The 14399-nt window shown below is 35.1% G+C and overlaps 1 protein-coding gene across 16 annotated transcripts in view; it reads right to left on the bottom strand.

The window, feature by feature from the left end:
* The window catches only part of UBR3 (ubiquitin protein ligase E3 component n-recognin 3), a 117771-nt gene that overhangs the window by 67125 nt on the left and 36247 nt on the right, over positions 1–14399 (bottom strand). For all 16 annotated transcript variants that reach the window (XM_035896256.1, XM_035896263.1, XM_035896257.1 and 13 more), the window contains 10 exons: positions 12854–12940; positions 12187–12252; positions 12009–12098; positions 11020–11148; positions 10879–10931; positions 10087–10220; positions 9526–9611; positions 7981–8122; positions 4658–4754; positions 3247–3388 (listed from right to left, as the gene is read on the bottom strand). In XM_035896256.1, coding sequence (XP_035752149.1) covers positions 3247–3388; positions 4658–4754; positions 7981–8122; positions 9526–9611; positions 10087–10220; positions 10879–10931; positions 11020–11148; positions 12009–12098; positions 12187–12252; positions 12854–12940 — 1026 coding nt within the window. The remainder of the gene's footprint in view (positions 1–3246; positions 3389–4657; positions 4755–7980; positions 8123–9525; positions 9612–10086; positions 10221–10878; positions 10932–11019; positions 11149–12008; positions 12099–12186; positions 12253–12853; positions 12941–14399) is intronic.

The raw sequence follows: 14399 nt of genomic DNA, 5'->3' as shown, positions 1-14399 counted from the left end.
CTATTAAACTGTCTTTATCTCAACCCACAAGTTTTCTCAATTTTACCCTTCGGATTCTCTCCCCCATCCCATTGTGGGGGGAGTGAGCAAGCGGCTGCATGGTACTTAGTTGCCAGCCAGGGTTAAACCACGACATCTGGATAATACACTTTGGACTCTTCAGTTTTTATTTAATTTTTTTAACATGATTAAAAATTATTTTGAGGTTTAGAAAAAAATAACCTTTGAGCATCATCACAAAAGCAAAATTTAATTTTACATGTCTTTCCAGTCAAACAATCTTGTACCTTAAAATTGTTACTAGTTCAAGCTGTGATTTACTTCAACACCAAAGTGCCAGGCAAAGCTGCACAGATACCACTACTGTCAGCTACAAGCAAAGAGCTGTACCTAGCCTTCCCTCCCTTTTCCACATGATCAATCACCATTAGGCCTTCATGAGGTCCTAATCCTATAAGCAAAGCCTGGATAACTGGGAATGCCAGAAGGGTTAACATTAATTTAGTTCACAACTATCTTCACATAATCTTTTTTAATTACAAATAACAAACAACCTTATCTTTCAATTAATAAATGCCCATATCTTTCTTCTAACACAGGTTTCAATGCATTGAGAGGAAGAACCAGTGCTGCTGAAATTAAAAACCAAGGACACCTTTCCTCTTGAGAATATTCTGATATAAAGGGAAGAAAATGGCAAGGACCTGCAAGTTTCCAAAAAAGTGGATGAGAAAAGATGTTTAAAATTTCATTGTAGACAGGCTACTATACAAATTAATATTTTTAGAGTGTAGCCTAGTAAAGTTTTAGATACAACTTGGTTTTGCAGGGGTCAAATTTCGTAAGTAGATACGCCCATTAGAACCATCAGAGAGATGAAGTTCTTAAATATTATTCTACAATAGCTTTTCTAAATTATGTTTGAGCAGCTGATTTAATGAAACCAAATTAAATCTGAGATTACAGAGATTATTTAATTAAAAAACGCACCCAGTATTACATTAATATGAAAACCATGTGCAGTTGTAGCAGTCAGCATCAAAATCATGTTGACTTAAACTTCTGAAAAGTCAAATCATCAAATGTAGGTTACTGCTCTTCTGTAGCCAGTCCCAAAAGTCAAAAGATATAAAGGGTGTAATAAATTGGCAAAATTTCACAAACAGACAAAATATAATTTAAAACAATCCATGGAATCAATCACTACATAATTTCTACCATCCAGAAATCTGGTAGAAATGTATTCAGCATTCCAGCTAAAACGGCAACCCCAAAATTTTAAGATTCTCAAGATAGGAGTCCTTGAAGCTGCTTAATGGAATAAGAGAAAAAATGGCCAAAAAAATCCCCCCAAGCAAGACAGTAAAAGATGATGTATTCCTTCCCTACATTCTCCATTTTTGTTCCATGTAAAACTATTATTTCATCTTCTACATAACCCAAACTCTCCTTTTCTTCAGCAGCCTTCCTGTAAGTCTCCTGTCTAGTACTTTCTCCAGGTATGCTCCTTCCCCAGTTTCTGCTACATACTACCACATCTCAGCCTCATTCTTCACTCTGCAGCAATCAGGCAGCCCAGCCTCTGCAGCGGTATGGGGCTAAGCAGGGTTTTAAACATACTGCACACAGCAGCTTCTCTAGCCAAAATTACGGAAATCCCTGGGAAACAAGGTACTGCCACTCCAGCCAAAGTTCTAGTTAGCTCTGGTGTCGGGCATGCCTGGTCTGGGGCTGACTTTCTTGGGACTTCTACAGTTAACAGAACAAAATAAACATCCACTGAACATGAACACAATGTAACTTTGCAATGCTTAAATCATTTGGCTACATTCAGATCCAGAATCTTGATAAAAGAATGTTTAAAACATGGGAAAAGGGGGTGTATTTCGTTCTTGTTTCATTCTTGGAAACTCATGCAAGAACAGGCAGTCAGCATGAAAAATGTCAGCCACTGGTTAAATTCCAGCAAGGAACTAGATGTCCGACAATGGAGAACCTTGAACAGCCATTAGATGTTGTACTATTGAGCTTCCAAAAGGTATGGTCTCTGCACATGAAATTCAGTCTTCACCAAAACATGTCTCATTCTATTATGGATGAGGAAGAATTAGTAGTAAGACAGCCAATTTTTTTTTATTTTATATTTTTAAAGATTTTTGAAACTGCACTAATTATATAGCAAAACCTATAGTTTTCTGAAGTCATTAATTTGTAAGCAATATGAAGCTTTTTAGAAAAAGTCCTTTTCTGTCATAAAGGTGAAATCTATTGAATGAATTCAGGTAAAATCTTAGGTCTTCATTCATCTTAATGATACAGGGACAACTTACATGATACTTTATTAGAGAAAGAAATCAGCTGAAACAACTCTGGGAATAAGCACGGGTCTTAGTGAATGCCACACAGCTACTACTATACTTAGAAACAGGTATTTTCTCTTCAGCATAAGTTTAACAGTGAAACAAAACAAGAGCTTTAGGGGAGCTGGAAACACTTAAAAAAGCACAAAAGGGAAGTCTGCCCAGGAAAAGCATTACTGTGCCTCAATCAAACCACTTTTTATAGTCCCTCATCTGCCTCTGCAGCGCACTGCTTTGAAAGCACTTCCCAAGTACAAAGGCAGATTCAAAGTCCCATTTTCTGATTAATGTACTCGTCAAAAAGGGCTGCCCTCTTTAAGAGAAGTGCATCAACTACCAAAGACAAAACCAACACAATTTAAAGGCATCAATTAGTCCTGAAAACAAGTGCTATAACATTATCAAAAGCCAGAACGTACCTGGGAAGTGATGTTAGAGCCAACTGCATCTACGAGATGCATTTGCCATTTAGGATCTAAAGCCATCAGGGTTACATATATTTGAAAAGGCTGCTGAGGCCTAAAAATTCTGCAGTGGGAGCCAAAGGAACACTGCTCACACCACCATGCTCCCTGAAACCATCATGAAATAACAATTCCAGTGGCGACTCTGATGGTTAAAACAGTGTTCCTCAAAGTAGAGTAAGTCCGCTCATCCACTTGGGTACCTGACTTTGTATATGTATATATGAAATAATCATTCATGAAATAATGAAAATGGTAGAAAAACATCATCATAGTAGACTTATAAAATAAAACAAAAACTAAAGCATTATATGAATTTGAACCTGCCTACTGTAAATAATTAAAAAAATTCATAATTCTAAGAACTCCTGTTCTGAGAAAGTAGAAGTAAAATACTGAACTTAATGAGAATCATGACTTACCTTGTAAAGAAGCGTGAACAGCACAATGTGCAGGGTTTTACAGTGTAAAAGCTTTATGAGACCCTTGTAACTTGGATGTAGTGGTGTTCTTTTCTTGTAGGGCGGCCATGGGTTCCCAGGGAATTTACCACTTTGCTTTAAACTGTTGAAACAAATGAGACTTATGTTAAACACTGCAATAATGTAGACAACTGCCACTGTTATAGAGAATTACTCTATAATCTTTTTCTTTAGACTGACTGTAGAATTGATAAGCATTTCTAAGCCATTTCATTTATTTAAGCAGCATTCCAAAAATTGGCATGTATATACAAACTGAATCCAGTCTTAACTTTTTTTGAGAATCACCACCAATTTAAATGACCTTTATTTATAACATTAAATGAATTTTTAATTACTGCTATGAATTTAAGAATTCCATTTTCATTCAAAGAGGCATATAGAAGAGATGGAAAACTTTTCACTTTGCCCAAATCCATGTTAGACATTCAACACAGAAATCTCACATCTGTAGGAATGGATTACAGGCAACATTAGGGAACACTAGACGTAATTACCTATAGTTCACAGTACCAGCACTATCATTATCTATAAACTTAAAAATGAAGTTAAGTTCAACGTGGACCCACATTTCTAATAACAAGCAGGATGCAATTATTTAACGGACTACTACCTTGCTCAAAATCACTTACCGTATACATTTATGATGACCCTTTGACTTAATGGAATGAGCGCAGAGGCAGAGGATTATGTCACTAAGTTTATTATAAGGGGTTTTTAAACTTGATTTTTACTCCCAAGGTGTGAAATAAAAGAGAACCAAATTACATTAGCTGAAATAAGAGCCTGTAAGGGTAAGAAGCTGTAAGGGATGCAATGTTAAGGGACAGAATTAAGACCAAATCATCTTGCTTCTTAGAACCTGAAAGGGTGCCACGAGTGTTTTTTCCTGTGTTTAAACCAGAATTTAATTCACCCATGGTTTCTGTCATGTGTGAATACATAGAAAAAACCCACACTGTCTTCAGTATCATTTCAAAACACAGAATTCTCACTGTTAATACTGTGCTTCATGTACCTAAATGTAAAATAAATAAAGAGAGATAAGGCTGCTTTCGTTAAGTAATTTGTAACTAATTTTTAAACATTAACTTTTGGTTAAGTGTTTTATCTGTGATGACATTCACTATTTTGTCTGTGGCACTTCAGATGTATTTTTAAACATTTATGGAAGAGTAACAGACTAAACTGACCAAAACCCTGATAAATTTATAAACTATTTACTCAAGGACAAATCTGGGGCCGGAAAACATTGGTAACATGATAGCATTATCAGATAGTGAAAACAAAAAATATTTTTGTGCAGTGAACAACAATATGATATTACATTTCTAAAAATGATCCAACTTACAATGCTGTATATCTGTCCATTGCAGACTGCACATCTCTACGGTAAACTGTTCGAAGTATTACCATGACAGGGTCAAATTCCTTATCCCAAACTTCAGCTGTTGTTTAAAAGAAGTTGCATGTTAAAATTCTCTTTACAAACCTTACAACTTGCTACATATTCTCTTCCTAACTAGCTTTAATTATGTAATTTTCTATTACACAATAATTGTTTTTGCAGCAAAGGACAGTAATTTTCACTAGTCCTTACTAACAAGACTTACTGTAGTAATGATTACTACTACTTATCAAGATATCAAAATTTCATCAAAAATATTTTTCTTAGTTCCAAAACAAAAAATTACCAATCTATTAAGGCAATAGATCTTTTCTATTAAGCTTTATTTTAGTGTCTTTAGCTTTCTTTTCCATTATGTAGATAAAAGATAAAAAGAAAAAAAAGAAAAATCATGTATTTCTGATAAAATAACAGTTGAAACACATGCTGAGGGAAGGTTTTTAAAAAAACAATTCAAATTATTTCAAAACCTAAGTAAATGTATTTATTGCAATAGTAAGTATATGAAGGCAGCCCCAAAACCACCTTTTCCGTACGCATCTTATTTTCCTCTTTTTAATTTCTGAGTACATGTAAAAAAAGGTTTTAATTATTTTTGACTTGATATGTGATAAGCACAAACCCTCTTGAAAATAGAAACTAAAGACTGCAGAGCAGTTAGCAGGTAGGTGATACTTAACAATTAAAGTACCGAGAGCCAAATGACTACAACAATTTTTTGTTCAGTCTCAAAAATGGCCAAGTTTCTTGTGAAAGAACATTTGTGATCAATCCTTTACAAACATGCCTTTGTTTTATAACTAACATCTATGCATTATTTTGGCATTAAAATCTTAGTTACCTCTGTTTAATTTAGTAGCTCTAAAGTAACATCCAGAATGGCTTTTCAGAGCAATCACAAACAGAAAAGTCTAAACAGACTATAAAGATATCCCATTTAACTGCTATTTTTTAAAGTATTTACAAGTTATTAAAAAACAAAAATAAGTTTCCAACCTAAAGCCAAATTAAGCTATTCATTCTATTAATTGTTTGGAAGTAGTTAGTTCCCCTAACACAGCAATATGAAGGCAAGATTCAATGATCCCGTCAAAGGAAGAAGAAAACCAACAGATACAGAATTTTAGCTCCACCAGCACGCATAATACAATGTAATCACCTACAACATTCTTTAAAGTTTTCACAGGCAAAAGTAGGCAGCTTTATCATGCTTTTGAGATTAATTTCCCCCAGGCTGGAAGACAGGTGGTCTATACTCCTATTAACCCCTGCTAATGTTAACAGTTCTACAGATACCCTCATACACTGCTGAGAGAGAACATTTAGCCTAGTTTCTACTATGTATGAAAGATGATCAAACTTAACTTGCAAAAAATCCATTTTTTCTGGACAGAGTTTACTACTGCAGTCTGAAACAGACCAAGCTTGTCTGGGCTGCTAATGCACCATGAGGAAAACGGACTGATGGAGCCATACGGGGAATATTAGAAATGCGCACACAGCTCATCTTCAGAGCACAAATCCACAGAGAACAGGAAGAACTATGCCCTTTTTTGGGAAGTTTGTTTGTTGGGGTTTTTTAACCGACGGTTAAAGCAAGCAAAATCTGGGGCTTCTGCGATCATGAAGTAGATTTTTTTCCCCCTAAATTTAGGAAAATGAGGGATTAGGCAACATGATGTGCTTAAACTGTGATAGACCACAAACTACTACATTCTTTTTAAGAATCTATATAGTCTTATAAAGAGTGTAAACACTTAAAAGGCTATAGTACACAAGAAAACCAAGCTGGCTTTAACTCCTGCAGCAGCTCTTTCAGTTTTTTTATTATCTTTACATCCCTATAAGGAAAAGGGATTCTCCACAGTGTTACAAATTACTTCAGTGTTCACTGCTGTAGATGAGATATATAGATATTTCAGAAGTAAACTATGTTAAAAAAAAAACAACCCAAACACCAAAAAACCCAAACCACTAAAACCTAGCATCAGATTCCCAAAATATAAAGTGTTATAATTAAAAATACCATAAGCCATCTTTTTTTTTTTCTTTCACTGTATGTTATGAAAAAGACTAGCATGTCACAAGCTCCAGAAACCAGACATGGCATAAGGAAATGCAGTTACAGAACAGTAAAATTATTTTAAGTACACAGGTATTAAACTACCTAATTATACAACAAGGAACCAGAATGAATCAATTCCCAAAACTTTGGTTTCACAAAATTAATTCACTGGTTGTTAGTTTGTACAAGAGAGCTTCAATTCAATCATCAATCTCCCAGTGCAAAACCTGGCAAACAAGTTAGTACAATATTAGTTCCTACATTAACAGCAAAAAAAATCCACAAAAGAACACAGCCTACAAACCAAATGGTTTCAATACTGTCAGACTCTAACCCTGCCAGTTCTCAAGTGAGGTACCCGGGGGAGGAAGGAGTTAATCCCTCTTCAGCTTTGCCATGAGCTGAAGCACAACCAGAGCACATGCAGCATTTCAGATTCCTACAGGCTTATCTGCTCAGTAACAGGAAACAGTAATGGAACACTGAGTTCTTAAATTCTCCCTCTCCTTTGATATACCAACACTATGTTGAGTCCAATTTAGATGATGAGCTGGTCAGGGGAAGAAAGTTGTCATTTTTGCACTGTATGCATCGCCAAATTATAAAGTAATATTCTATAACCAGTCTAGTCTGAACTTTGTCCTAGACCCTCACTATTGACTGGGAAAAATGTTACAGGCAGTAAGACAGTTAAGCAATACAAAAGAAAGAATTATGTATCATGTTATCTTTAATGATCAAAATGTGGAGAAGTCCAAAGAAAAAAATCTTTGCAACTGACACCTCACTAGTGTAAACAATTCTAAACTCTACTGAACATACATCAGATTTTTCTTTAAATCACATGAATTTGTATACAGACCAGTTAAATACAAGTAACATCATTTTTCAATTCTCCATTTTTCCCTTGCTTTCTAAGGATATCTGATTAATAAGAGAAGCTCATTTTCACTCTAGATAAAAATGAATTTATTAAAAAATATTGCTCTTACATATAAGCAATAAACAATAACGAAAAAGTCAAACAAGTTTTATAGTTTTTTTGGGGTGGTGGGTTTGGGTTTTTTGTGTTATTCTTTTCAAGGGGGGCTTATTGCTGTTTGGTGGGTTGGATTTTGGTTTTGTTTTTTTAAAGGAAAAAAAAACTCTGGTCAAGCATCTTACCACTGAGTATATTACAGGAGGATGCCGATTACCATACCTTTAGGCGTATACATTCCTTGTTGCATGGAACCTCCAGGTTCAAAAACAGGAGCTTTAAAATCAGCAACTGCTGACAAGACTGATTCAAAGCTTAAGCTTCCTGGAATAATACCACTTTTGGGATTGGGGTTTTCTGGAATGTAATGTTTGTGTTAAGGAAAGCAAAGTTAACTTAGTTGCAGGATACAGCATTTTTCTTGACATTTTCAGTCACTCATTTCAGAAGCAACACTTCAGCAGTGCTCTGTGATTACCACAAGAGGTCTGTATGCTCCAGCTGCTACGGGAACAGTAACTACTACTGAAGTGAATTAAAGCCTCCTAGCTAGGTCATTAAACTTTTTAAAGCAAGCCAATTGCTACATGCTTGGCCCAAGAGGTAAGTATTAAATGAGAAATAAAAACTGCTATCTGTAGTGTATATAAAGTTTTTGTACTTGCCTTTATTTACTAATACTTTGGCCTTTCCCATAGCAAGAATATTTTGCCTTTACAGCTAAGTGCAGAAAAAGCCAGTAAATAGCTTGAGATCCATAAACACAATTAGTAATTCTCCATCTTGGATTGGCTATTTCTCATTTTTGGTAGCAATATTGACCTACCGACATTACCCCAAATCACAGGTAGCAATTACAAATAAGGAAACTTCTGCTTAGACAGTGATTGCTTGTATAAATGATTCACTTATTTTACGTAAAGTGATTCACTTAAATGAATTCTGAAATGATTCACTTATTTTACATACTTATGATTGAGTTACTAGGTCATATTGTAATAATTAACAATTCTCATTACATATTTGTAACTCTCCAGCTCCTCCTGTCCTATCTTCATGAAGTTCTAGTATTTTTGCTCAATGCCTATCCTTGGATTGCAAGCTCTTTTGGGCAATCACCACAAGCTATTTAATTTGCCTGCACAGCTTAATACACAGGTAGCAGTAAAACCTGAGTTATTTGTATTCAGCTGCTTGAGGACATAAACTATATCACTGCACAGAAAGACTTCCTAGAGTTTGCTATTCTTCAAGTAAGACACTTCCCCCCCATAACACATGCATTTCACTCAAATTTCAAAGCAGCATTCAGAACTGCTATTATTTGCATTTTCAGCTATTGAGAGCAAAAGCCAATATAGCGTCGAGTGGCTTCTTTTTAAACTAGCATAAAATTAGCAATAATGAAAGGCTCAAATCCAGATAAAGGTGATGCTTGGCTAAACTTTCTACAGTGTCATTGGAAAACAGGTTTTTCACCTCACACCTAAAAGACTTCTGTAGTGTTAAAAAAAAAATAATAAAAAGAGCAGTTAAGCATTTTGTAACAAAATCCATTTAAAACTATTACAAAATATTGTATATTTTGTAAGAAAAACCAAAGCTGAGGAAAAATCCTTTGCTGATAAGTATATGCAAACGCACCTTTACACAATTTGTTATAATTATGTAAGCTGAAAACATGTTGTTCGAGCTCCAAAATCCCACTACTATCCAGGTACCTGTCATTCTCATTCATGCACATTAGTTAATATATTCCAAGGATATGAGATCCAATAATGAACTGTGTGTCCTGTCATTCATACAGAGTTGGGCTACCATCTCTGCTCTGAGGATCTCATCATCTGTCATTCCTAGAAGAACAAAATTTAAAAAGCCATTATAATAGCATGATTTCAAAACACATGTTCAGCATACATTTGTCATCAAACACAACTTGATACAAACATTAAGTAATGATACAGTGCTATAAAAATACAGCAAAAGAAAAGGGGGGAGGTGCAAATTTTATGAGACATACAATCTCAGTCAGAAAAGACAGGTACAAACTAAAACTCCTGTCTTTCTGAAAAAGATACAGAATCTTCATGTCATCGCATGCACAAACCTGTCACTTCCATTAAAGCCATTTTTCTCCATTTCTATGTATTTTTTCTATTTATAATTCATAAGGGATTAAAATGTAGCAACTGGCAAAAATGAAACCAAGTGTTGAATGCTTGTAAGTTACTATATGGCTAATCAGCTTTATGGTAGCTATTAAATGTTGAATATAAATGAACAGGCATGTTATTTACATACAGATATTCCTAAAGCAGTGATTCTTACCTAAATGTAAACGAAGACTTAACAGAAGGACCAAAAATGTTAAGGCTCCTTCCAACATGGACCTTTCATGTTCTGAATCAAGAACTGTATTTTGATGCTGTGACGCCATTGTTAACAGATCTACCACCTTAAATCTACATAGCAAAGAGTAAAGTCAGAAACATCATTCTCCAACATTAAAATACCAAAGTGAAATGTACTGACAAACTCAGGATACCATTCACAACAACCCAAAATGAGTACAAAAATAAAATGCGTATAATGCACTAATATGCAAACATACGTGAAAATCCTCTTATTTTTGAAATTGGATTTATGGAATGTGCTATAATGATATTTACTCCACATTAAAACACCTTACATTTATTAACATATAAAAGCTAATGCCAATCAATCTGGTTTTGAACCCTGATTTATTCTATCCAGAAAAGCAGACATCCTTTCTGCATCTCTTGCCATTGCAGCTCTATTTATTTAATTTGTCAGGCTAGCATATCCTGAAAGCCTGCATATTAACATGCGCAAAACTTAAAAAAAAACCCTGAAGATGCTCAGAAAACAAATGTCTGAAGGCTTGCTACTGCACTGTAAATCAAAAGCCAATCTTGTATAAAATCAAGGATACACCTTCAGATATCTCTTTTGGTAAAGCCCTTAGATAAGTGTTTGTTTTGGCTAGGCAGAGTTGTACCACTGAAGATGCATATCAGATATGCATCATTTCTCTCACATGGCATAAATTAGTGAACAGCTAGTACAACATTGATCAAGAGCATTCATCTTTTCCCCTACCTTTCAAAAACAGATGAAATAAAATAATCTGGGTCCAGCCTAGAGGCACAGACCTGTGGAAAAAGAATAAATTAATTTTATTCAGTAGTTTGTTTGTTTTTAAACAAGCAATGGCTTGACTTCTCAGAAAACATAACTTACTTGCAGCAGATAAATGTCAGGATCAATCATTGAATTGCAGAAATGAGACTGCACGTAAGTCATGGCTTGTCCTTTAATTTGTAGACCATTTCTAACCCACATGTTGCTGTGAATTTCAGAAAGACTTGCCTGTTCAGGTAAAACAAAATAAAAATTTGCAAACATTTCAGGGACATTCAGCTATTCAGTTCAACATTAGCAGATCATCAGTATATTTTCACACATATACATACACACACACACACACACACTACACCTTTATATAAAGTATACTTTTCTATACTAATTTACTTCTCCTGGGGACTGAGGGATGAAAAGGAACCACTGCAAGTTTATGAACAGACGCCATACTTTCATATGAGAGCTTATTTCAGACAACAAAAGGGATCAAAGCCAATGAAGTGATTATTTATGTACTTATTTATTAAAACCTTATAAAGTACTCCAACATGTAATCATCATGTTTAAAACAAAGTTAGATATAAAAGTGGCAATTACAAATACTGACTACCACTTATTTACAAATTTGTATAAAGTATGTAAAAAAAAAGTTGCAGGGTACATCCATTCTTGAACTCATTCTCAATTTAAAAATATAAAATTTTCAGATTCAGTTTTATTCTCAACTTGCGCTCCATTGGTACCTATTCTATGAACATGCAATTCCATGTTTTCAAAGCGCTAATTCCTCCTACTGTTTTGAAAGTGCTACAGTGAATATTTTTATTGTAGTTCTCAGGCTATGATAACTAATGCCACGTATTTAATTTTGGAAATAGGAAGAAAAAAAAATTTATCCTAACTACTCAGTATATTCTAGTTATTATCGTCATATACTGCTTATTTTGATATTCCACAGTTAAGACATACTCCCCCTTGTTAAACACTTCTAAATATATTTAAATGGCTGGGGTTCAAAGACTTCAGACAGCAACATTTTTTTGTCGTATCTCTCTAGATCTGCATCAAAGTCAGAAGTCAGCCCGTACCTGAATCTGAAGTGGGTGAATCATTAGTTTCATCAGCATCTCCTGATCTGGCAAGATAGTATCCAGATCTAGTTCTTGGCATTTGACAGCCTAGAAACAAAAGCAAGCACATGCTGTACTGAACAATCACACTCAATGGGGAATTTCCATCTTCTGTGTGACTAACACATGTGCTTACCTTACTTAAAAACATGGCAAAGTAACGGTGCAGTGGCAAATGAAAAGTAACTTGGTTAGGAGCTGGCTGAAAGTAAAATAAAGATATTTGAGTATCATGTATTAAAAAACCAAACCTACAAATGTCTTTGTCACAGCCACCAAGAACAGTATCTTGCATGCCTTTATTTGATGGATTTTCTTTTCACTAACCTAGTATTATTTCATTCACCTGCACTTTCCAATGATTCAGAAATTTCCCTTATTCAGACTGCTGTAGTTAATTTCTTACTAAGTTCCCAGTAGCTAATGACACTCTGAACTGATTGAGAGTATTGCTTGCTAAGGTTGCTAAACTGCTCCCCACTACATCATCAGAAGAGGACTTCTGTTTTGCCATTGCTTCAGCTCTTCATTCAGCAGAACAGTACTACACCAATGGCACTGCTTTTAAGACTCACAAAGCTTAAGCTTGCACCAGCAAACCTAAGTCTTCAAGACTCTACAAATAGAGGATCCTAGGACATAACATTGCAACTATGAACTACAAACTCTAATTTCAGCAAGGCAATCCTTTTTCAATCAGTACCTAGAATGAAGATTTAATTTAATGTGTGTGGGGAGTGTATCACCTTTGAAGTTAATCAGGTTTTCACAGTACTTTGCTTAAATTCACTAAGGATATTTACCTCATCTACAAAGTTGATAGCATCAAACCAGTCCTGAAGTGCTTCAAGGCAGTATCTGACAACATTTCGTGTGTATTCCTGTGTTTCCTGAAGCAAGAGAAACCAGTGTTCTACACGAGCCAAAACAGTTTTAAGTGTGTGTCACTGTTTTTCTACTACAAATAAATATGGTTATTTCAAGAATATTTTTACAGTACATAATTTATGCCCTCATCGTATGGAAATTAGAAAGTATTAAGATGGTTTCATTGTTACTCTAAAAGATTATCGTTTCAATGGTGAGAATTAAGGCACCTTCAGAATAGTCAGCTGGTCCTAGTGCCTACTGTTGTTTAATTTATCCATTTCTTTTTACCAGTAATTTAGAGACATAAGCATTTAAAAAAAAAAAAAAAGTCTTTCCATGCAATCAAAAGGAATGGCTAACATCCTGTAGGTTTTATCTACTGAAAGGTCCTTACAGTTTGCTCATGCAATACACCTGAAACACAATGGTAACACAATACTGCAATAGATTTTAACAATTAGCAAGTCTTGTTACAATTTTATGATATAACTCTATAACAATGCCCTAAAACTATAATTTATTTCAGATTGAATCATGTATTTCAAGACTAGAGCTGTACATTACCCTCCAGGATTGAAACAGTGATGTGCAAGAAGCTAAACTAAATTGCTCTGTGATCAGCAGAGCTCACAAAGCCTCATTTCTTATGGACTTTTCCTTTAATCTTCCCTTCGCCCTAAGCACAGACTCCAGACCTGCCTCAGACTCTTAGGATATCTATGAAACACTTCTCATGCAAAAGCCAGCAGTGCTTTGGCGAGCCAGAAGCTCTGCAAGTGCTGACTGACTCAGTCAGACACCTTTCCTCATCAGGAAATCCAACAGCCACACTCTCATCCTGCTGCTACTCCAACCTCTATGGTGGCCAGGTTGTGCCGGCTTTCCCTCTCCTGCAGGACACGAGCTGGAATATCTTCCCACCCATCAGGTTTCAGGTACAACAATTAAGCTATGAGATTTCTAAAACTCTTTCAGATTTATTGACGATGACCTAAGGGCTCAAACATGGAGGTGAAAACAAGATTGACATGCCAACAGGCGGAGCAAGGAGTCACACAGGCCTTAAACAAAAAGGCAGACCTTCCCATCCCTAAGCTAAAAGGAAAGAAATAACTTCAAAAAGCCAGAATTTTTAATTCAGTTTCCAAAAGATAACTTAGACTCAGAAACTGATATATTCGTAATGTATCAGTATAACTCACATCATGGAAAGCCTTTTGCAACTGCCTGATTTAAACTTTTAAAATTGCATGGTGTGCTCACACACATTTTTTCAGTGTGCACTGTTCAATTCAGATATTACTGTCTCATTGATGCTATTACATATCTTAATAAGCTAATTTCAAAGATAAGTATTTATTTCATAAAAAAAAACAAACAATAAAAAGTTTTTTCAGATGTTAAGTATTCCTATGAGCTGAAGGATTCCATCTTTACTGCAACTTAATATAATTTACAGTCTAGCAATTAGCAACAACT

This window comes from Egretta garzetta, unplaced genomic scaffold (assembly GCF_000687185.1).
Source record: "Egretta garzetta isolate BGI_Z169 unplaced genomic scaffold, ASM68718v1 scaffold16, whole genome shotgun sequence".
Taxonomy (NCBI): domain Eukaryota; kingdom Metazoa; phylum Chordata; class Aves; order Pelecaniformes; family Ardeidae; genus Egretta; species Egretta garzetta.
The sequence above is the reverse complement of the archived record's forward strand: the minus strand, read 5'-3'. Positions and strand labels throughout refer to the sequence as shown.